We start from the raw sequence: 25,290 nt of genomic DNA on the forward strand, positions 1-25,290 counted from the left end.
CAAAAAGGCTTGTCTGTGGGGAGAAAGAAGTTTTATTTCTCTGTGTGCTAAGCATATCCACTCTAATTTGTTTTTGACCCTTGTGGTGACATGAAGGTAAAAAAATAGCCAGAGGGTGGTGTAAAAAAAAGTATAGCATAGCTGGTAATTGTGCGCCTCCATTGTTTAGACAGAACATCACATTATCCGTTCAGATAAAAAAAATGGCAGACCATTTAGTCAAAGAACAATTTAAAGACCACTGACAGCTGATCTATCTCTTCTGTGCACCTTAGAGAGAAATTAAGGGATAATTAGGGGAATTGGTATGTGAGGGAATTGGATCATTCAATGAGCAGATCAAACACAAGAATCTTCAGCAAGAATTGTTACCACCATTGTTAGCCATACTCCCTGCTGCTGTTTGATCGTCAGCTCATAAAGATTCAACATTATACCTTCTGCCTACACTCTGTTTAAAGGATACATTCACAGTTTTTCAAGTCTGTCTTAAAACAACAGTCAGGTGCTCACATTAACACTGAAAGAGGTTTTCCTCACTGTAATTATTCCACCTGATCATACTAGCTATTTAAAGATCCCCTCCAAATGTACTTTCAATGTAAGTGATGGGGGCTAATTGCCAAAGTTTATCTGAGGCTTATATGAGGCTTCAACAGTCTGAGTTAGTCATATCAAGTGGATATCTGACACATTTAGTTTTTTTTGCATCAGATTCCCTCGTGTTTCCTCAGACAGTGTTTCCCTGTTGAGCTGCGGTGGTAGTATAGTAACAAAAAGAGGGACTTTGCCACTAAAAAGCCCGTAACATTGAAATATATCTACTTGACTAATTTGGACACCTGAAGCTTCATATTAGCTTCAGATAAACTTTTAAATAAATGTTTGCACAGAAGGCTTGTGGATTTTGGCCCCAATCATTTATATTGTAATTGCATTATGAAGGGATCTCCTAATGGTCAGTATGAACAGGAGGGATGATTACAGCAAGAGAAACCTGTTTCAATGTTCATTTGGGCTCCTGACTGATGTTTTAAGACAGACTTGAAAAATTGTAAAACCTGTCTTTTAAGCCTGTTGGTAATGTTTAGCAGTTAATTTTTACTGTCATAGTTTAGCCTATTAGCATGCTAACGCCTGCTAGAATGCTGATGGGAATGTCATCACTTTTGCAGGCATTTGGTCATAAAGCAAAAATACTTGACAAACTGAAAATTTGACCTGATGATGTTTTACAATTCATTCAACACGAATGTCTGCATCACATTTTTTTACCAGTCCAGCCAGTAGTTGTCAAGATACTTTTACTGCAGACCAGTCAACTGGCCAGTATCTCTAAACTGTCACCATTATTAGCGTGGCTAAAAATGAGGCAGTTTAAAAGGAAATGAGAAACGGATGGTTTTAAAAACATCATAAGATTATGCATTCTTTAACCATGTTTGACCAAATCTAAAAATCACGTTTGTATAGAGAAAGAGAGACATGGAAACCCCTACAGCATAAACTCATTTTAACTTAAGTCATAAATATAATGTTTTTTCTTTTTGCTTCTGCAGAACAACAAGCCACTCTACTCATTTGAGGACAACTCGGATTACGTGTACGATGTCATGTGGTCTCCGACTCACCCTGCTCTGTTTGCTTGTGTGGACGGTGTGGGCCATCTCGACCTCTGGAACCTCAACAATGACACTGAGGTACTACATCTCCACCAACTGTATACATGTTTAAAAAAAGCTGTTTTCTGAAACCAGATTGTGTACTCTGTAAGAGAGCCACACTCAAATCTTAATTAGACAAATCTATTTAAGACTCCATGTGTGGAAGCAGTATTAGAGGATGCGGAGCATGATCCTGCTCCTTTGATTGGTATTCTCCTGCGTTATGGTTTTAGGTCCCTACCGCCAGCATCACAGTGGATGGTAACCCAGCCCTCAACAGGGTCAGATGGGCTCATTCTGGCAGAGAAATCGCTGTGGGAGACTCTGATGGACGAGTTCTTGTGTATGATGTCGGAGAGGTGAGCAAGCATGACGCCGCTTTTTACCACTACATTTCTGATTGTAGTTTAATTTTAAATCCTAATGTTTTTTTAAATTATAATCACTTATGCATATTATTGGAGATATGAGTCAGCCCCTTACCTGCTGTAATTTCTACTTTAGCGATCAGTGATTAGTTCCACAAAATACGTGTCTGGTGAATTTAACTACGTGTAGAAGTTCTCCAACCTTTCCCTATGTTTGAGTATGATATTTAGGTATTAAACATAACATATAGAGTAGAGCAGGTGATTTGTGGCTGCTTTACCTGTGATCGCTCCTTTTGCTGAAGGCTGTTTGAAATTCCAGTCATGCTTCTATTTTGCCCCCCACCCCCACCCCCAGCAAATTGCGGTTCCGCGAAACGACGAGTGGACCCGTTTTGTTCGCACACTGGCAGAGATCAACGAGAACAGGGATGATGCAGAGGAGCTGGCAGCTCAACGCCTGGCTGCCTGATCTAGTCGCTGTGGAACGTGATGCTTTAGGGACCAGTGGTGTGCTTGTTAATATCAGCCCCGTTCTGATGGAAGGAAAAGAGGAAGTTTGGATCAGAAAGCAGTATGGACATCTCTCTCTGCAAACACCTGGTTTCTCACACCTTCTTATTTGCCTTCTCAGTTAGCTGGACCATCACCAGTCTTCCTTGGAAAAACACAAGCGACAGGGCTATCAACTTCAGACACTAACATGAAGCCATATTCACAAACACAAAACAGTCCTTTCTTCAACCAGTTGCCTTAAAGTTTACTTTTAAACTTGATTGTAAAATCCTATCTGTCTTTATTTTGGGCATTTTATCATGAGCCTTAATTTTCAGTGAAGTTCTTCAAGCCAAATAGATGATCTACTCTACATATTTATCTTCAATCGATCAATAACTTTCAGAGCTGCGCCCTGTGTCCACACAAGTTGTAGTAAAGCAATCACATCTTTATACACCCAGGAATGTAAACATCTCATAACTGTAGCCCATGTTGCCAATCTCTGTTCCTTCAGACTTGATGTCCTAAATCTCCACTTATTTGTAAAATACTAAAATGTCAAAAATCCAAATGTCTTTCTACTTCTGTATTGCTCTATAATGACCAGCTTCCACTCAATCGGTGCAGCTGGTTAGATTTGAGATAGTTGGAATATCCTCTATGCCTAAGAAGATGATCGTTTATGCTGTAACTGCTCAATGATTTCCAGATCTGTAAATGTATGTTGATCTGAATAGAGATTGTTTGTTTCCTTAAGAATCTCAAAGCTTGGTGTCAAATTTGAGAATGTACTTTTCACACGTTAGAAACAAACAGTTTGAAATGGTTTATTTCAATAAAATACAATAAATACATTTAAATTATTTCCCAAGACCCTGGTCATGATTTCAAAATAAACACTTTGAAAACATCTGTACATCCTCGTGTCTCTGAAATATAACTGACACATGCAAACCAAAGCTCTTGCTCACCGTAAAAACGCAGTAACAATCCTTTGTGATGCCATAATGTCCCTCTATAGAGAAGTACAATATGTACAATTAAGTTGTGCAAGCTATGCAAAGGAAACGCAAAAAAGCCATACTCATGCAGCATTCAAAGTAAGACTACCACTCAAATGCATGTAATTGAAACATGGTTCAATAAAGCCATTTGGAGGAAAGATAATGACTGGAGGAGCATGCAGCCCTCACAGTCATGACGAGTAACGGTTTACGAGGCCTGTGGCTCCGTTTTGGACTCCACGGGTTTGATTTTCACCTCTCCGGAGGGCTTGAACTTGGGGAGGTGCAGACCAAACTTGCTCTCCACCCCAGCAAAGGTTGCAGCAGCCAAACGGTAGCCACCCACATGGTCTGCAGTCACAGAGGGAAGGTCCTTGATCGCGGGTTTGTGAGTGGGCTCGGAGCCAGCAGGACGACTGAGGAGAGAGTCAGATTAGGGCAAGACGCACATAGTGGAATTAATAAGCAGAACATACTTGTGCAAACAGGGTTAAAGTACTTACTGTCCTCCAAAGTCAACGTAGAACCATCTCTGCAGCAGTTCATAGGTCACTAGGGTTACACCAAACTGCGGCGACGATCTGAAGACACGAGCTAATGGAAGATAGTTTGAAAATTACAATGTGGGATTTAATATATCTCCAGTGGCTTCTAGACAATTACAGCCACCACAGTGAGCCTCATTTCCCAGTCATGAAACCACTTATGGGAAAGTGAGCGTGTGTTTGTGTGTGTGCATGTGTATCTACCTCCTGCGCCCTTCCAAAATGCCCTGAAACCTTCCTCCTTGAGGATCTTCCTAAAGCAGTCGATGACTCCATTGTATGTCGTCTGGCCTGCTCGGGCCGCCACCTGGAGCCTGGTCTTGATGACATCAGCAGGGGTCACCAGTGATGCCGCCGGTACACCTTGGGAGACGTTTCACAACAGACATAATGAAGCGCTTTCACTATGCACAGATGTTGTTACATTCTGACATCCCTGCTGCAGCTTCAAGCAGGGCTTGAAATGGGTATCGCTTTATAGTGCAATATGACAAAGGCACTGTATATACAGCCAGGCTGTTGTGCGATTCAGTGGGTGGAGAGAGTAGAACATGGGAGGAAAATGCATTTGTTGGAGCAGAAAATATGACGCATCCCCCAAGAAAAACACAACATGTTGCTTTTTGAATATCTAGAGACCCCCAGCTTTCCAGATGTTTGTTACCTGCAATCGCTCCAGCAGTGAGCAGCTGCAGTGGACCCAGCCTTCCGTCATCATCTGCCAGCTTCTCCTTGGTGTGGGCATAAACAGGGAAGTAGATGGCGGAGAAGGGGATGTCACGCAAGAAGCAAGCTTTTGCTCCCTACCAGAAAAACACAAAAATATCATGTTAAATATGTGGACATCACAACAGGGCCGCTAAACGGGCAGAGGCAGTGGTTGAGGGGGTTTATCTTGGGGATTAAGTGGCCTGGGAGCTGTCTTGTTTAACCAACGGGGGGTTTTAGTGTTGATGATGGAGCCAAAGAGCCCCAGGCAGAGCTGCAGCACTGGGCCTCCAGAGAGAAATCCATCACACACACATACAGAGCACCACCATGGACTTTGGTCTTTTTTTTAAATAAGCCACACACTATCTGCTACTCATTAAAATATGGACTATGAACACATGACTGGAGCTGTAAGTAAACCCACAAGGATCTGGAAAGGAGCAGTAGCAAAGCATAATTCCTCACTAATTTGCTGTTGGTTGTTGGCCACAGTTCTTTTTGCATGTTCAACACTGTTTTGGAAAATTGCAAACAGTCAGCAAAAGCGCTGTGTGATCTTCAGATTTCAGATTCTGATCTCTATTATGACTGTGTACACACAAATGTTTGTACAAATACAGTAGTATTTCATCTGTACATCATTACAGTATGAAAAAACATTTAAGTACATTTACTCAAGTACCATACTTTACTTGACTTTATGCATAGTTATATATAAGTGTTCAGTTAAAACAAGATTCACCTCCACCAGTTACAAAATGCTTTTTACAAGTGAATGATCATTAATAATAAGCCAATAATATAACACTTGGAAAGGGGTCATTCTGTGTAAGGGCTACTTTTACTTTTAACGTAAATCATGCTGGTAATACGCATATATATATATATATATATATATATACATATATATCATTTTGCATGGAGGACTTATACTCGTAAATGGCAACTGTTACATTGTGGTCTTTGCAATTACTTTAAGTAGAGCTGAAACTATTAATCAATAAGTCTGTTGCCAAAAAAATAATCTGCAACTATTTCTAATTGTTTCAGTAATTTTTCAAGCAAAAATACAAAAATTCTCTTTTTCCAGCTTCTTAATTGTGAGTATTTCCGGCTGTTCTGTCTTTTCAGTGATAATAAATTCAAACATCTGAGTTCTGTTGGTTGGACAAAAGTCATCTTAGGCTTTCAGAAACTGTGAGTTTTTTAGAGCACACAATTAATCAAGAAAATACCCACCAAACTTCTTTCACTGTTCCTACGTACACAATAAACTCCTCCTGTTGTTAGTATTGTATCTCAGCAACGTCTTTCCCTGCCCTTGTATGACACTTAAAAAAGGTGGATGCTGCAGACGTCATGGTGCTGCAGAGGTGATGACCTACCTTGTAGAGGCCAAAGAAGCCCAGGTCTCTCACAACATTCAGGGCACTGACCCTGGGGCCTGTAGTGATCTCTCCAGCCACCTGCAGACGGATCTTAACGATCTCCAGAGGATTGGTGAAAATCACCTGGGAAGCTCCAGCCTGCAGGATTCAAGAGAACAAAAAAAAACCAACAGCTGATTAGCAGTGTACATGTTGCTGTTTGCAGTCAGAGGCATAGAGCTGGGTGTCTAAGTGCATTTTCTGTGATTAAGTGAGGTCACACATGTAAGGGAGGAACTTTGGTTTAAGGTAATGATGTGTAAGCATTTCTCCCTAGTAGGACTTTTCAAATTATCTCAGTAAACTTAGGCACAAAAGATACTTTTTATCCCTGATCTGATCTCACATTGTCAGAGAATGGCCTTGGCAGGAGGAGGAAAAAGCAGGCATTGATAGAGGAACAACTGGGGTCAGGTCAGAACAGGCGTAGGGTGAAGAGAAGCCCCGGCTCATGGTTGGGAGACGGTGACCCTGGCACCAGCCCTCTGCCCCCTCGCTTCCCCCTGAGGCACCTCCTGTGGCAGGGTGAGCGGCCCAGCCTGGCCCTCGCCCCGCACACTTCCCCAATTCAACCCTCATTCCCAGGGGAGAGCGCTGAATCACCCGGATGGCTTGGGGTCCGGGCAAGCAATGCCCCGAGGCACAGCACCCTCTGACTCAGGCACATTTATCACCCTCCCCAAATCTAATCAGGCCCCAGGATGGCTGCTGGGGACATTCAGGGCAGGGGTCTTATCTGTAAACATCCGAGCAAAGGTCTAAAAAAAGCTCCGGCACATTTAGTCATTTTCAAAGTGGAGGGGGAATATCCGCCGCTCTGAAGATGGATGCACTCGTCCCGTCTCTTTTATCATCTTCAGTTCTCTCTGATGGGAGCTATAATTAAACAGGCTTTCATAAAACAACATAAGGATGTGGTCCAATTCATACAAAGCACTCACAATGAATATTGCTCACTGAAGGAAGGCCATAGATGGGATACATCCTTTACAGATCCAGCAGTTAACGGTGTGTATTGGAAACATCTTCTTGTCCTATGTGTGAGTAAGGGGGACCTGTACTGTGTCCGTGGGCCTGCAGCTGACCGAGCCTGCAGGTATGCACCATGGTGTCAAACTCAATCACACTGAGCTATACCCAGCTTCATCCAGGTCCCTCCAGGGCCTCCTCCTCCAATTACATTCTGACAGGGGTCGCGACCCCACAGACCCTGCTCCTCTGTGAGCAACCTGCGGGCTCTGCTGCATGGCCCGCCTGTTTCACTTCGCCACAACCAAGCCAATGGAGAGGCAGAGTGAAGGAATTAAAATGTTGTAGAAAATAAGCCCGGATTTAAAACAAAACAAAAAAAAAAACAAAACGCCACATTTCTCGTGGTGATTCAGGAACAAAGGTTTTGTATTGAGGCGAACTATGTAAGATGGCAAATGGCGAGTTGACAGAAGAAATTAAGACATCATGATCTCCTACACACACGAAATAACTTAAGATTTACTGATGGAAATTTTAAATGAGAAGCATATGCTGATAAACTGAACCGGATGGAATTCAAATGGAACTAAATTACCTCAATTAATCAGAATACCAATTTTAGAATTTCACCAAATTATGGATCCACAATGAACAATTCAGTCTGAATGCTGGTAAAACGTGTCTTTGTCCAAAGCGGTAAATTAGTTAGGTTCCTCCATCACTCTAGCTGCTATGCTTTTTTACTTTTTGAATCACCAACATACACTCACCATACACTTTATTAGGAACACCTGTGCAATCCAATACAACAGCTCTGCCATAAATTCTATTTTTATGAAGCTTATACATTTTCAGTTTTTGATGAAATCCAAGTGTCAGAAAGGTGATAATTCTACTTTATGTTTATTATTGAGGTTGTAGTGGGTAGTGGTGGTGAACTGAAAAGTGTTATTGTCATATTTCGCCACCCCCATATATGTTAATGGGGTGGACAAAATATTAGGAACACTTTTAGTTTAATATATTTATATACATAGTCTTCAGTTTTTGCCTGTTCTCAAAAAGCCATCTAGTCCTGCAGGTATATGAGCATTTTTATATAAAAATAATCAAACATTCAAAAAGCAGTGTGTGATGGAAGGAGTATGCTTTACATTTTTAAATGCTTTCATTTAATTTGATTTCTGTTGTACTTACTAATTAACTAAAACTGTTATCCATCTTATAAGTGAAAAAGCAATTTGATTATACATACAAAAATGTATATTGAGAAGTAAAGTCATTAATTTGTTAAAAACTGTTGGCAAGTAAATATATTTAGTTAACCACCTCATGACAAACCAAACTGGATCTTATGAGTATTTAAATTGAACAATAAAAACAACCAAATGTACAAAATAATTTGAAATCTTTCCCCCCATTAATTACTTTCAATCATGCATCTCTTCCCATCCTGTTCTTCCCCTTGGTTTTTCAGCTCATCTACAGACTGACTTTATGATCACTAAAGTAATGCTTACACATCCACCAGCAAGAATCTCTGCAGGCACAGGGATGGTATCATCTTGTGTGGTGAACTTGTCTCTGACAAAATCATTCACCTGAAAAAAAAGAAGAAATAAAGAAAGAAAAAGGAAGAAGACATGAAGAAAAAAGGCAGATGAGACACAATCCCAATCTTGATGGCAGGGCATTAATGTTAACTTGTGGTTGCAGTCACATCTTGATTGTGAAGAGTGCGTTTTCTCTATGCACTATGCATGTTTTTCATTCACAGTGAATCATTCAGAGCAACTTTTTGAACACTCTAAGCTACACAGTGAAATGACTTGCCGTGAGTTTGATAGCTTTCTCCGGGGCAACGCCAATGAGCTGCGGGAGGAGACCTGCAAAATATTATTCATAGATACCATTAGAATACCTGACAGAGAGAGAGATAAAGTCTGGCTTGAAATGAATGCACATTTTTATCTTTGTTGAATGAATACATCCACTGACAGCTAGAACAATATAAGCTGCAGGGTTCTTGTGCGCGTAAAACAAACCCATAAATATTTACAGATGTGGATGATACATCTGATACACCAAAACACAAAGGGTCCCATTCAAAATGAACAAAAGTCTAAAATATGACACTGCTGGTGCATATGGGATCAGCACTGTTGAGGCCTGATCCCACTGTTGGTGGGGAACAGAGAGAGAGCTGTGTGGTCACGGACAAGATCAGGAGGGGGGAGGTTGGGTGCTACGGTGGCGATAACCGCCATACTGTTTCACCGTCTGTCCTTCATCAAGCCAGATAAACTTCTGAAGGAGCTGCTGAGTGACTGCTGCTGGTATGCAGCCAGAAAACAGCCGAGCGTGTCTGTCTCTGAGTCAATCACCCTCTTATCATGTGCAAGAGAGGAGGAAAGGGGGGCCAGAGTGAGGCAGATCACAGCAACAAAGAACTGCAGTGGTGGAGGTAGCAGTAGATGGCAGTCTTGACTTCCTTCATATGAACAGCCCAAGGGTCGAAGTGTTGTATGTCACAAGCCTTCAGCACCATTATCACCACCCGGGTAGAGTTAGATCAGACGCTGCTACTACATGAATTCTGCTGGTCAGTCTCCTCTGGGAGCTCTCACTGGTATTGAGATAATGAAAATGCGACCCCTGGGTGTTGCTTTATTCGCTGCTGAACAAGGAGGGCAAAGGTTTCTGGTATCAATTAGCAAACCATGCTGCTGACATTAGCACACTGACAAATCCTGATGCGTTCCCGTCAGACAATTTGTTTTGCACATGTTGGCCTGCAAACTGATTTCTGGTCTTTTTTACATTAAGTAAAACCTGCAATGGATTACCTCTGTAAAATCCGAAGAATCCCTCGTAACGGAGCACTTTCTTCGCGCAGTCGAAGCTGTTCTTGTACATCAGCTCTCCTACAAAGGAGCCTGTAGAGCGCTGATTCTGCATGCGTGTCTTCACCAGGTCAATGGGATACACAGCCGTGGCACCGGTGGCTACAAAACACAAACACAATAGTCACTGATTGAAATTTTTGTTCTGTATTTCTAGAAACAATATTTTCACAGTATTTTGAACATCTGAACAATATCAGTGAATACAAGTATATTAGCTTGTATAGTTTTCACAGACGCATACTTGAAACTGTAAAATAGATTGGGGCTGAAACTAATAATTATGTCATTGATAAGTTGTCTATACAATGTCAGAAAACAAGGGAAAATTATATTTTTCCAGAGCTCAAGGTAGGGTCTAATCCTTTGTTTAATCCAACCATCAGTCCAAAACCCAAAGATATTCAATTTACTATCATATATGACAAAAAAGCAGGAAATCCGTACTTTTTATAAGCTGAAATCAGTGACTGTTTGGCAAATACGCATAAAAAATAACTGAAACTATAAAAGGATTATCAAAATAGTTGCTGATTAATTGGACAGTAATCTGACGGGCCACCTTGACACCGTCATTCCCTCGTTAATACCTTATACAACTGAGCTATATAATAATTAGTAATTCAGTAGATATGTTTGGAGGGGGTTGTCTAATGATCACTCAGAATAGGAATTTTGATAAACATGTGAAAACTGTTGCGTAGAGTATATTTAGAGGGGGGGGGGGGCAAAGCTGTATAAAGTTTTGCTAAATCCTGCTCTCAGCTATGCTTGCCATGTCTTGTCTGACATCAAAGGCTGCTGAAGTGACTCTTCTCTCTCAAACATGCAAACAGCTCAGTCAGCGAGAAACAGCTCATTAACGCCACAAAGACATGGCAGTTTCACCATACTTTGTGATATATGTCTCTCTAACCCTGTCTGAAATAGCCAGCAGCGGTGAATGAGGATTGATAAGTCTTGGGGGGAGCGCACACACACACACAACCACACACACACAGAGTCGGGCAGTTATGTCAGAGGTTCCTTGTATCAGTTCCTTCCAGTGTAATTAGACAGAGATTCCAGAGAGTGCGGTTCCGGAAGATTTGTGTCATTCCAAAGCTCCGGCTCCAACGACAGCCTGGAGCCACCGGTGGCACGGCAGTACAATGCCGGAGCCTCATATCACAGCCCCTCTCCATGCAGCACAATGGCCAGCCCCGGGGCCTCAGTGCGCCAGTCTAGCCGGCTAAGGTTACCCCTCAGCAGGCTGGGGGCTCTGCAGCAGACATGTCACTCACCTCCAGCGATTGAGCCCAGAGCAAACCTATAGGCAGACTCTGCAACCTGGAGCCAGATGGGCCGAGACGTTTCGTGATCGTGCTGTATGGGAGAAAAAGACACCAGTGGTCAAATGAATCTGGAGAAAGATGGGGGATCAGAACGCTAACCATGAATCGGCTGGCTATTAAACTATAGTGAACCAGATACATTGTGGAAAGAAAAATGCAATGGAGTACTCAGCAGTGGAGGAAGGCGATGGTATGTGGACATGTCATGGTATAACGTCTGATTCATCATCAGCCGGTATTAAATGTCACAGACAGACCAGCTCTACAGTACAGTAAATGACTATGTGAACCTGCAGCCCAGTTTTCCACAGATGCTACATGTGGGAGGCTACAAGCTAAAGGTCTTCTTTTATTTCTACAACAAAGTATAATTTCTCTCTTATCTACTTGATCTCTGGATTGGTGTTTGATGTTGAAAGCGGAGCCCCTTTGTTTTCACTGTGGTGCAGGGGAACAGATTAGCCCCACAAGCCTTTTCCATGTACAGATAAGTATCTACATGAATATTACACAGTCCGAGTGAGACGCTATTAAAGTATGTGTGTGTGTGCAGGTCGAGGCAGTGAGTAACTTCTCCCAGACCAGACGAGAAGGGAGTAGAGCAGATCACTCTTTTCCTCTTCCCAGATACTTCCACCGAGGGTTGCATGCTAACAAGATCAAGGTCTTGATCAAAGGGTTTAAACAATTAGCCTACTTCCACTAAGGGCAGGCCTGAGAATTGCAGCATCCCCCTCAAAGGAATCAAATTCCAGACCTCTGAGCAGAAGTCCCAGGAGCATGAGTGGCCTGAAAGTTCTGACCACAGCCTGATATAGAGATGTGTTATCCGGTGGAGGCAGGAACTATTTTGTTCTCCCATATCCACCTTGACTCCCACTCCCCTCCTGCCATTAGCAGACTTTGCTAAAGGCTCCTAAAACTCCTCAAGCCCCACACTGATAAAAGCCTCTTATTAGCTTCTCAGATGTGTGATTGCAGCTGATGTGTATGTGCAACTATACTGAATAAAATGGGGGAGAGCCTTTCATGGAGAGGTGCAACGCAACAATCCATTCCTCTTCTATAACTATAATTGCTGTACTTTTATCTGGGAGTTTAAGTAATGCACTTCACAAGGGGAGAAAAACATGGGCACTCTGCTAATTCACTCACTGAACATTCTCTCTTTTTTGGGCTCCTTTCTGAGAAGGAAGCAGAGAGAGAAGAGCAAGAGGCTTTGATAAAAGGCAGGAGGATGTGAAAGGTATTATAGGAGTCAATCAGACTACCTGTCTCCGGGCCTCAGCTAGGTGGTACGGTATGGCTCCTTCCTCCAGCGGGGCTATCCTCTCGATGTCTGCGAGGTTCAGCCGCCTTAACACACAGCAGCAGGGGAGGCAGGGAGTTAGGCCAGGAAAAAAGCAAAGCCCTGCATCTATTGCGAGCTGCAGCCAGTGATGTAAGATTTTCCACAGACTTTTTACTGGCACATAACTTGAAGTTACAGCAACTTTAATTTAAGCTCATATAAACAACAGACAAACAAAGCTGGATGAATGCCTGTGGCCCAACAAGTAAATGAAAGTGTTTTGTTACAAAATGTTTGAGACACAAATATTCCCCACTGGCCTGACGCATCATAAAGCCTGTATCCATGTTTTATGTTTGTCTTGTAAATCAGCCAGTGGAACCACTGTTGTTAAACTGAATGAGCAATAACTTCATTTTTACAACCAATAAACAGAGCTGTAACATATTTATTCCGCTCATGGTGGAATCAAAAATGACACGGTTTTGTACAAATGTTTTGAATACACTAAGTGGATTTGAGGAACAGCAGCAGAACCTACCTGGGTGATTGTATGGACAAAACACACACAGTACAGTGTGATTTAAAACAGAGCTTACCCGGAGTGAGAGTGGAGACCAGAGAGCTGGTACAGGATGTCAATCTCCATTGGAGTGACTTGACCAAACTTATTAGAAACGTGAACAAACTCCTCTAAAATGAAACAAAGAGAAGAGGAAATCATACAATCATACAAACAGGACTTCACTTGAAGTCTCGACACATTAAACAGGAAGCACCATACAATATAGCTGAGGGTACACGCCAGGTATATTTTACAGGAGGCTAGTATAGTATACATAGTATTTGCAAATATTGTTCTTGCTGGTTTTAGCGTTATTGTAGATGCTTGCTGGTAAACAGGATATTTTAGGAGATTACAGAAAAATATTCTAAATCATTACATTACTTTTGCATTCATGCAGCCTCTCAGCAGCACCCTGTGTCACTCTCTTCTATGTGCTTCATATTCAGTTCTTTACTGTTGCCTGCTGAGAAGCTCCATTACCATCAGGTGGTCTTTCTCAAAGGAAACCTAATGGTAGCCCTGGAAGGAGGGAAAAGACTTATTTTTTCACTTCCCCCGCAAAGACCTTCCTGACAGGTCCAAGGACTGCAACCTTCAGTTACAAGCCTGCTTCCATGACCCCCAGCACCTCGATGACATACTTTTCTATGACTGACATGTGATTTTTTCCCGTTATACTTAAAGCCCAACCATCTGATATGTGTGGTAATACACATAGCAAGAATTATTTGCAAATACTATTCACCAAAAGTATTATATAAAGCAGGAAAATAATGGAGAGACAGTAGAGGAACAATCTACAGTTTGCATCTCAGTGGGAAACATACTTTTAGGAGAGGATGTGACTGATCAGTTACACAGATCTACATGTAGGGTGATGATCTGATTACCAGGTTAAATATTCTCATTTACCTTCGTATTTTAGTGCTACAGTAAATGTTCCCTGTGTGGTCACTCACACCACTCTGTCAAGAAAGTTGAAATATGATTGCACAGCTACATTTCATATCTCATATGACTGATTTCAGTAATGTCAGGTTGATCTCGCTCAGGAGTACCTTTGGTAACAAGCGTGTCTCTTTGCGTGCCGGCGAGGGTGCTGTAAATCTTGCGGACCAGCTCCATGTTGTTGAGGAGGGCGTTGAAGGCATTGAAGTAGGAGAAGCTCACCATGTGGGAGGTGCTGCCTCCTGCAGCCTAGAGAAAGATCCAGAGTCTGTCATTCCACCTGTATAGGAGGACTTTGGCTAGATCTTATTATGAATGACTGTTGAATGACTCTTAAAAATATAAATTACCAACATGGGTGTCCAAACAAGGACTGGATTGTTTCAAGTCTTTAATAACTGGTGTAAAAAAAATTTCTACAACTCACTGAAACCAGGTTCTCCTCTACAAACTTAGTCAGCATGTGGTGTCTGATGGTGGCCATGATGTCGCTGAAGTCCAAGGCAGTGATGGTGCCACTCTTGTTTTTGTCTTTTTGTGCAAAAGCCTGGCGGGCGTGCTCCAGCTGCAACTCCTGCAGCAACAGAGAGAGAGAGAGAGAGAGGGTCAAGCTGTTAGCTGACAAAAGTACCAAAGGGTTAGGTTCCTCCGATGAGGAGCATCACATTATAAGTAAGCGGTGAAATGGAAATTTGGAGGAACAAAGCATATTAATATCAGTGTTGGACAGATGTGAAAGTCATCAGATGTGACAGTGTCAGACACTGGCTTTTGTAATCACCACCGTCTCTCTGGAGACTAATGGAAACCATGTCCCGAGAAGTCTGATCCCGGAGCCGGGTGGAGCGGTTTAGTGAGACGACCAGCAGGTGTGTCAGCAGGAAAATGATTCAATATGACAACCATGCAATCAGAAAGGGATGCAGGGGGAGGCTGACCCCGGGTCAATGTCTGCTGTCAAAGCTCATCGTGTATAACCAGAGGATCAGAGAGTAACGTCACTGCAACATTCAGCTGTTACTTCCTCTTTACACTCTGGTTCTGATAACCTAATCAGTGGATTGTTGCTGAAGATTAAGTCTCACAATGTTTGCTGATTATATTGTTAAAAACTCATGATGATATGATGCCTCACAAAACATTATACTTACCAAAGTTTCCGAATGTTTAACTACTGAAGTCTAGCCAAATACTGCAACAACCACAAGGTGGCAGAGCCAAGACTGTTAAATGAGTAACAAACGTTAAATGAGTACAATAGACATGTACTTCTTTGTATTTTAAGTAATACTCGATGTGCTTGGACATGACAGAAAAGCAAACAATAATAATGATAGATGTAGACGAAAACCTGTACACACAAGGGTCTTTGGTGTAGCGGTGGGAAGCCCTAGTCAAGTGTGATAAACCACAAAGTGCTCTGAGGGATCCCACACTGCAGTGGAGCCGGAGCCCAGCCTCTCTGACTCTCGGACCACCCAGCTTCTGTCTAACACCACAGGTCTCGACTCTAAACCAGGTTCCTCTCTGACCGTGGAGAGCTGCTGCTGCAGCACAGAAGTCTCAGTACACTTCAGCTTTTCTCTTCACAGTTGTGCTACCTCACCACAGGATTGTGAATCGTTTAACCTTTACTAATGTGTATATACTGTCTAAGGTGTTGGAAAAAAATAACATGTACTGCGTGTCCTGTCAATATGTTCTGAAGCCCCCTTTACAAAAGCGTTTTCTTTAGGTTAGTGGGTATCTGTACCTCTTCTTATGAGCTGATAAGTTTAATACTTTTACACTGTACTGTCCTATCATGATATACTGGCTTCATACTATCCTGTCTTGATATTGGGGGTTAGGGTCAAGGGTTGGGATTTGTTTTCATGTCAGCTCTTGTTTCAGTTCCAGGTATGTTTTTAATACAAGCTGTAGAATTTAAAGCAATTGTTCATCATTTTGAGAAATACACTTTGCTTTCTTGCCAGGAGAGCACAAAAGATTGATACCACTCTCATATCTTTCTGTTAAATATGAAGCTACGGCCAGGAGGTGGGTGGCTTAGCTTAGCATAAAGACGGTACACAGATGTGCACACATGTGAGGAGAAATTGTTAAAATTCCCTGCAGTCCAGAGCAGCGGCTTCCATCTATTCTTAAACGCATCATCTTCATCACTCTGTATCATCTTCCTCTGCTATCTGAATTTTCCTTCTCTCAGTCCAAGCTCTCATTGTTACATTAAAGGCCTTTGATTTTATTTTGGCTGTACTCACTCAGATGCTTTAAAAATAATACATCCAAACACTAGCTAAATATATACAGTAAACTGCAATAAATGTGTTAAGTTCAACATATATTAAATAAGATTAAAAACATTTAGCCACATCTATAATATTATCCCATTTACAAGCAGGGTAGAAATATTATTTGATCATTTAATGTGTGATGAGACAGTTACGGGGGATCACATTTTCGTTTTGGTTTTAAAGGTCCTTCACAATCGAATTCTGTGACCTCTATAATTTCATATATACAGTATAAAATATGCTATTAACAAGAACCAGTGGGGTGTTATCACTGCAGTCTTTTATTATCTTTTTAATACCAGTCGGGTCAGTCAGGCACAGCCTTCAAAAGACTGTAAAACAATAGGAGGAAAATGCAGTGTGATCCATCGTTCCTTGTTGAAGCTCAGTTCTCAGTTAGTAGACTCTAGTGTGCTGATTGCTATGGAAACTAAGTGCTCACTTCATATCTGCCTTTCATATCTAAAATTAAAAGTTTTCATATCTGCTTTAACAGTGAACGCTGTTTTTTTTATCTGTGAAATAGTATTAGCTAATATTCTACAGAGCAACAGACACCAGCTGTTGTTTTTTGCATTGTGTTTTGTATGTTGATAGTTTAATTGCGGTTGGTTATTGTGACTAATTAATGTGAGCCAAAATAATCATTTGGGAAAAATGTTGTTATCCTACATATGTATGTACACTATGCAGGCCTACACAACCACTATTTTTTCATGACGTTGCATGAATGCCTGAAAGTTACTCACTCATATTGATTGTGTCTCTCTCAGTCTTCACTGACAGCATCCCAGGCAGGTGCACATCTTTACAGGGAGATCTATAGATTTTGACACAATTGTGCAGCACTATTTGCCCATTTAGACTAAGAAAAACTCACTTTTATTTACAAGGACAACCAAAAAAAGTTTAGCCTGTTGTAATAGTTATAGAGGAACAGATCTTTAGGACCTCAATGGTTGCTCCAGCAGTGCCTGAGAGTGATATTGGTCTTCTCACTTAGCATATCTATTTCCCAAAATGTTGTACTATTCTTTTAATTGTAAATATTGGTTTATCATGCAGCTCATCAGTTATAAAGTAAAACTCAGAAATAAAGTGTATACCTGCAGAAACTGGGTGAACTCTGTGTAGCTGAGGTGCCTGTTTCTTTCATGGCCGAAGTGTAGCTTGATGAACTCACAGTCCCAGTTGAAGGGAATGTGGTGATGTACTGTCGTCTGGCTGAAGATGTCACGTACATTCTCTGCAAGAGTGAGACGTGGGTCAGCGACAACAAGAGACAGAGGAAAAAACATGCAAGGCGCAATTGTAACCTCCACATCTCGTCTTCACTCCATCCTTGTTAAAGCAGAGGAAAGAGTCCATTTGGACTGCGAAGCTGAATAGGCTGTTTGACAGTCCCACTCCTTTTACATTTTGAGGGTTTTCAGTCCATCTAGGACATTTTTTGTGTAACCACTGCTCTCAATTTCAGTCGCCTTTATGGAGACCCATTGCACAGAAAGAGCATAGCAGCAGCTCCTTTGTAAAACGCTGCATCTCTTGGTTTATAACATGCTGAATTCATTCCTCCTCTTGTCAGATGGAGATAGTTATTATGTGATGTTCCTCAGAGCTTGCTTGCTGTCCTGCCCTGAGATGAGACCTTAAGAATACAAGCTGCTGGTGTCTATAATACTCTATAGGCTCCAGAAGCCAAGAATAGAGAATCATAGCTACTTGTAAATTCATTGACTACACATGCTTGAAGAAGAATAGCACCTAAGACCCACAATTTGCACTCAAACTTATACACACCCTGAGTCCCCCGTCTTAGTGACAGTAATTGTTTTAGGGCTATACAATCATCAAAGTTTTCATTCCTCATCCATGAAAACCACAACAAAATTACCCACATCAAGTCAGCATCTTTAAGCAAATAGAGTTGTTCTAATATTGTGTTATTTAAACCATGGGCGTAGATTTGGGTACGGACAGTAGGGACATGGGGTTACCAATATGAAGGTGTTGCTGGATTTTCCCTACGAATATATTTTTACCTATCTCAAACAATCTAGCCGATTTAAAGGATGAGTCTGTAGGATTTAGTGGCATCTAGCGGTGAGGCTGCAGATTGCAACCAACCGAATACCCCTCCGCTCCCCCTCCCCTTCCAAGCGTGTCGGAGAACCTACGGTGGCAGTGAAACTCGCGAAAAATGCAAAAGGCCCTCTCTCGAGCCAGTGTTTGGTTTGTCCGTTCTGGGCTACTGTAGAAACATGGCGGTGCAACATGGCGGCATCCGTGGAAAAGGACCCGCTCCTTACGTAAATATAAAGGGCCCATTCTAAGCTAACGAAAACACAACGATTCTCATTTTCAGGTGATTTATACACAAATTAAAACATACTTATGAATGTTATATTCCATTTCTGCCATAATGATAACAGTAAGATCTCTCAGAGTTGCCAGCTTTGTGTGTTTTCTGCATAAAAGGTGCACTATTATGATAAAAAATAAAAGAGCAGGATATGGGAGATACTCAACCTGATGATCTGGCAACCCTCAACTTCAAGCTGTACGCATTGTTGACTGGCAGCAGCCCGGCAGCAGCAGCAGTAGTGGAGTCGGTGAGGCTGAAGATCTGAAGCGGTTAGTATTTATAGTTTAAACGTCATACGGTCACAGAATTGAAAACGACTTCACTGGACAAAACTAAGATCATTTGATGTTATATTTAACTTCAGGCGTTAGGTTTTGTTAGCTAATTTGTGACTGTTGCTCAGACATGCTGTTTAATTAAACAACTTTATGGTGAAAAGTCCTCCAAAAGCAAATTAAGATATTTGGTGTTTTTTAAAGAAGAACCAAAGTGTCAGTAACTGTTGAGCTTAGTTAATAAGAATGTTCTGTAATCAATCCAAACATTAATCTTTGAAATTAAAGAGAAATAATTAGTGTTTAATGCCATCTCTCCCCTTTTCCATGAGTGGATCAAGAGCAGAGTTATTATTGCATATGTGTCATTAAGAAATGAACATTATTCATAAAGTTGGACAAGCTGTGGCTAAATTAGCCACAGCTAACATGCTGTGGACATAAGCTTGTCCGTCAGCCATCATATTATTATGTAAATCCTGTCAGCAGCAGCCTGAGCAGCACTGAGACACACAGACAGATGAGCTGCAGCCTCTCAGGTGAGCTCTGATGTCATAGTGAAAGATCTAGCCAAAAGTTCAGGAGTTGAATGAGAAATAATACAGAAGTTTTTGAGATGATTTAAAGATAGGTTTGAGCATATCTGTGTCATTAAACTCTTGACTTGTGTCGCCCAAATCCACAAACTGAAAGAAGGACAGAATGTCAGGTAGTGTTTGAAAACCTTACAGCAGCGAGTTACAGAGCAACATGTTACCTACAGGTTTCTATAAATTAATTATGACAGTCTATGATATGTTATTTTTTAAATTTTGGTCTCAGATTTATACTTAAGAAGTCTATCAATAAAAAAAAAAAATCTAAGAAAATATCATGAACCAAGTCTGGTTTCAGACAAATGCATATGCAGTAAATTAAACATAAAGAGACAGGCTCTTTATATGTGTATGTGTGTGTGCACATGTGCCTATGAAAGAGAAAAGAGTGAAAGCAAGTACACACACATGACAAAAAAATGTCCCTACCAAAGTTGAAACCAAACCTCTGCCCTTGGTTTAAACTACACTGTATGTAACATGATGCCAACATGAAGTACACTCCGACATCAGCGTGCTGATATCCACCACCATTTACATACCAAATGAGATGTTCCCTGTGCCAGTCTTGTCAAACAACTGAAAGGCAACTATGAACAGGGCGTCCGGGGCACATAGAACTGATTCAAAGGCCAGAAACTCCTGGAAAGAGATCAGTCTGTTTGGACAAGAAAGAAAGAGTGCTTGCTGAACAAAGGATATAAGTATGTTTGACAAAATTGCAAAAGCTACAACAACATCACAATCTATCCTGCCAGCTGGACTGACCGCAGAAAAACTGATACTGATAAGAGTGCTGATGTAAAGGACAGCAAGCAAATGCAGTCATAAAAAAATCCTATTTTTCAGCTGAGCTTCAAAGTTTATTCTTGACTTTGGAAAGAGTAGTTGATAAAAGAATTGCACCTCAAGGTCCATTTAGCAGCAGTTCTGGAGCTTCCAATCACATCACATGATCTTCATCAGATAAGATGAAGTTGTCATGGAAATTGTAGCCGTTCACATTTCTCTTATTTCTGAGCACTTTAAGCTCTTCTCATCCATGTTGGCTTAAATGTTGAGCTTAAAAGTCCATTATATTATATTTTATAATATATTATTATTTATTTTATGAGTTAACTATAATACATTTATTATTATTATTATTAATAATAAATGAGAATGAACTTTGAGGCTGAACTTTAAGCCAACATGTATGAGAAGTCCTTAATGCGTTCAGAAAAAAGGGAAAAATCTAAGGACCTTGAAGTAAAACTGAAAAAGTTTGAGGTTTTTTTCCTCAACAATTCTTCAGCTGTTCATAAGACATATTTGCTGCTCTAACTGCTGCTCTACGCTGTAATTATGAATATATATGCAGAAATGATCAGGTACTTCAGATATATTCTGGCTTATTTTATTGTATTTTAAATCAGTCGTAAGTGTAAAACTGACTAATAAAGACATATTGACTGATAAAGGTGGCCGTTTACTCAGCCGACACTATTGAGATAAATCATTAACAGTGTCTTTGGCAGCTCTTACACATGTTTGTTTGTTTGTTTGTTTGTTTTAGGGGTGTTGCACTGCTCCCACTGAATCTGCAGATTTTTAATCCAAAATTCTTAAACAGAGAACAACATGTGGATCAAGTTCATTCACGGTTGATGAGATCTGGGCGTGAAAGTGGCCTTAAAGATTAATTGCTGCTTTGATCATGTGATATCCAGATGGCTTGGTGGTTTGAAAGTACCTTAAGGCTCAAGTTAAACAGGAATATAAGGTTTGTCATAAATACACATAAAAGGGGGGCGGGGGGGTTATTAGATGTGAAATATTAGCCAAGACCACATTTTACATATATTATGTATTATGTAATAATAATAATACATAATATGTATATATATTATATATTAGCGAGGAAATGTATCAACAGTATGTGTAATTAAATAATGTAAGTACATACATTTAACACAACACAATCCTCATTCAACAGCCAAAAAAAAGGTCATGTAAAATCACAGTATTGTGCTGGCAGCATGTAATCTGTAAGTCCCCATCTTCCCTGGTTCTTATATTGCTTTCAGGACAACCAACTATGAAAAGCAATACATACCAAATATATTTATATGGCAGCAGCCGCCTCCAACTACAGAAATGTCGCCACTACTGGTGAAATGTAAACACAATGGAAAAGTCATGTTGTTCACCAAATAAGATAAAAATAGGACGATCAGTATACAGAAGAAGAAACACGAAAAGGCGATTTTGAACCCAAAAAAAATAAAAAAAAGGAATTAGAGCTTAAATTGGCTATAAAGATGTGAGGAGGGTTGTGCCCTAAAATTAAAACATTTGTCGGGGAAATACAGAAAGAGGAGCTACAACCTTTATACATGTATTAACATGTCTCAATATAACAGAGGACATACATAGGAACTTTCACATCGCTGTAACACAACACTCACCCATCTTTAGTGGTGTCAGCCACTCCAGCTATCAACCCCACAGTTTTGGGATTATGTTGAGGCTGTGTATGCAGACCCAGGTAGCGCTGCACAAAGTCTTTGGGGGTCATGTAATGCTCCCCATCTTCCACCACACTGGCATACTGCGGAGGAGACAGGGAGGCAGTTGAGGACACTGAGGACGTTAAACTTTTCACTACATGCGTGGCTTTAGATTAAGAATCTGTAAGGTAGAAATTACATTATGTGCATGGAAAGAAAATAATGTGGAGTACTGCATACAACGATAACAAACAACCAATGGGTGATGAATCAACAAGTGCGGGTCTCTGAATTGGCATCTCTCTGTGATAATAAGCTGTTTGTGTAGAGTTTTCTATACCAGCACAAATCATTCTCTATTTACTGGTCTTACACAGTATTTTAAATTAATGCAATGTTTTTCCATCATAACAAAAAGTATTGAAAAGCATCTTTTGACTTCATGTAGGGCAGAGACACGTCTCCTTGGGCTGAACACAACCATATACGTCTCATTATCAAATTAAAGAGATACTAAATTACATTTTTAAAAAAAGCTAAATATCGGATACACAACATGCAAAGTAAACACTGTGGTGAACGTAATTGAAGTGTTTTGCTTAGGTTTAGTTAGGAGAACAGTGTCTATTTTTTTACCTATATTTATCCAATGCTCTCTTTCTCAAGAACATCCTGTTCACAGTTACACGTTCGCTCCTGGAAGCTGCCCAGTAAAACAAGTCTGATCTGCTCATTGAGCAGCTCCACTGAAGCATTTGGGTGTTCAGAGCGCCTCATGGACGGGTAAGTGCTGCTCTTTCACTTTCCCCTTCTAGATTTATCTTGTTGGTCTGAAGGCAGAGCCGACGACCTTCTGATCACAAGCCCGTATCTCTTACCTTTAGGTCACCACTGTCAACGGAGTGATATGGATCAAATCTTCTATCATGGCACATGTAACATTGATACGTATTGCGATACAGTCTCAGGAACTTCAACTGAGTATTAATTGATACAATAAGGAGATGGGAATGTTTATTTTTGGCTAATTTTGTGAATTAAATGCCTGAAAAATCAAGACACAAATCCTGTGAGTCTAATATTACCATAAAGCAGTCCTGCTCATTGATTTGCAATGTCTTAAAACTAGATATTATAGATATTAAAGGGCTACATTGGTATAAATGGTACAGAAAAATCTCTGACTGGGTAACACACTTACATTGTCTCACGATATACTGTGTGTTTCCCTTCACCTGATTGAACCACGACATGCACAGCCAACACAGAGCTGTGCTAAACCCGAGATCTCAGTAAGGCTTTAAGACATACTGTAAGTTCATTTTTAGAGCCTGGGTTGGGTTTCAAGTTGGAACAGACATAGCTCTGGAAGCACAAGCGCCACATGAACTGGCAACAGAAAGGCCAGATTCACGGAGCGGAGCCAAGCTCAGATAGAGAGCGCATGAGACAGAGAACAGAGAAAGTGTGTGGGAGGAGACCTTCACGCCAAGTGTTTGCAGGGCTACAATTTAATGCACTCTGCTGAATTAACGTTTTAAGTGAAAATATTAATTCCAAGCAATTTATTGCCACATTTCTCCTTTACATGATTGTGTATCCATTCACCCTCACAGTAGGCCTCAAGTAGTTCTTAATTAAATTATACAGGCAGTCAGAATGAGCTTCCAGTAATTAACTCTTCCACCTGAATATGCATCACAAATTACACATTCCTCTTATAACGGAGAGATGCGGAAGGACCTTAACTTGTAACTCAAGTTTACGCTGCAAACAAGAGGTATGGCGGTTAAACAAACCTACAGCGGACAAAGAACAAATTCAATGACATGCTGAAGATCAAAACACAAGCCATACGCGCACACACACACACACACACACACACACACACACACACACACACACACACACACACATACACGTGAAGTCAAGGCGTGGAGAGATTCTCTGTTGAAGCAGATCCAAAATTAGTCAAAGCATTTTGACCTTTACTCAACTATGTACCCCAATGGACACCAGACACTACACACTGACTAGTTAGTAACCTTGTTATACACACTTTCTGTGTGTTGCCATGTATATAAATGCACATAAATGAAGGTTTCTATAAACAACAGTCTTACCTTCAGAAAGATTGTCTTCAAGTCATGGGGGTCGGCTCTTTTTGTTGCTTGCACCTATAAAACACAAGTTGCAATTTGCTAAAAGAAAACAAAGTTATGCATTCAGAGAGTCATAATATCAAGATGCTGCCTATAGATATGTTCAATCAGCAGATCAATAGAACTGAAGTTCAGCCTGTCACTGTTTAGCATTGATTTTTTTTAAGTAGTCGGCTCAGCAGGATCGATCACAGCCGATTGTAACAGCAACAACACCCCTGCATGTGAAAAAAAACAACCGTGTCTGCTGCGATCACTTCACACTGCAAAAAAAACCGCTTCAAGCCTGAAATCTCTGTGATACACAAACGCAACAGAGGAATGAAGAGACAGACGTCTCTCTACGAGGCCAGCAAAGATGCGCCTGTGGAAAGATGCAGGAAAAAAATAATAATAATAAAGGGGGATTCCGCTGCGTTTCAGCCAGACGCGTCAAAACACCGAGCTGCCCCTGCGCACCGTACAGCGGTAAAGTCACGGCCCTGTTAGCGCCTTTTAAAAGTTAATATCTGATAAGAAATATTGACGGAGTCACCTTGACCGCCATGCTGGGTGTGACGTCAGCTGCAGTGAAGTAGCGCAGGCGCTGGGCATCAGGATGACAGCAGCGGGCATGACAGGACACTCAAATATATATCCAGCCAAATATTGTCCTTTTCTGTCTGCGGGGCGGTGTGACCGCGGAGTGACGAGGCGCTGAGAGAGATGATGAGAAAGTTATCAGCAGACGTTTCAGCGTTTCCTGTCTGCTCGGGTCAAACGAGGACACGGTTCACTGTGCTGCACTGTTGCAGTGCTGGAGAGTAATTAAATACATTTGCTCATGTACTGTACATATTTTGAGGTACATGTACTTTACTCGAGTATTTCCAT

The 25,290-nt window shown here is 41.1% G+C and overlaps 2 protein-coding genes across 4 annotated transcripts in view; one reads left to right on the forward strand and one right to left on the reverse strand.

The window, feature by feature from the left end:
* dync1i2a (dynein, cytoplasmic 1, intermediate chain 2a) overlaps window positions 1-3,393 on the forward strand; it is a 20,229-nt gene extending 16,836 nt beyond the window's left edge. For all 3 annotated transcript variants that reach the window (XM_067603552.1, XM_067603553.1, XM_067603554.1), the window contains 3 exons: window positions 1,560-1,700; window positions 1,898-2,023; window positions 2,391-3,393. In XM_067603552.1, the coding sequence (XP_067459653.1) occupies window positions 1,560-1,700; window positions 1,898-2,023; window positions 2,391-2,504 (381 nt within the window). In that variant the 3' untranslated portion in view covers window positions 2,505-3,393. The remainder of the gene's footprint in view (window positions 1-1,559; window positions 1,701-1,897; window positions 2,024-2,390) is intronic.
* On the reverse strand, window positions 3,342-25,070 carry LOC137192680 (electrogenic aspartate/glutamate antiporter SLC25A12, mitochondrial-like). Its single transcript, XM_067603556.1, has 18 exons — window positions 24,953-25,070; window positions 24,379-24,432; window positions 22,214-22,356; window positions 20,309-20,424; window positions 17,637-17,776; window positions 14,661-14,807; window positions 14,344-14,482; window positions 13,317-13,410; window positions 12,698-12,782; window positions 11,376-11,457; window positions 10,036-10,194; window positions 9,023-9,075; window positions 8,710-8,790; window positions 6,176-6,316; window positions 4,744-4,882; window positions 4,284-4,442; window positions 4,038-4,128; window positions 3,342-3,950 (listed from the first exon to the last, which is right to left on the reverse strand). Exons 1-18 carry the CDS (start codon window positions 24,962-24,964, stop codon window positions 3,743-3,745), a joined length of 2,043 nt encoding a protein of 680 aa, XP_067459657.1. The 5' UTR covers window positions 24,965-25,070; the 3' UTR covers window positions 3,342-3,742.
* Window positions 25,071-25,290: the final 220 nt, after the last annotated feature.

This window comes from Thunnus thynnus, chromosome 11, assembly GCF_963924715.1.
Source record: "Thunnus thynnus chromosome 11, fThuThy2.1, whole genome shotgun sequence".
NCBI classification, from domain to species: Eukaryota; Metazoa; Chordata; class Actinopteri; order Scombriformes; family Scombridae; genus Thunnus; species Thunnus thynnus.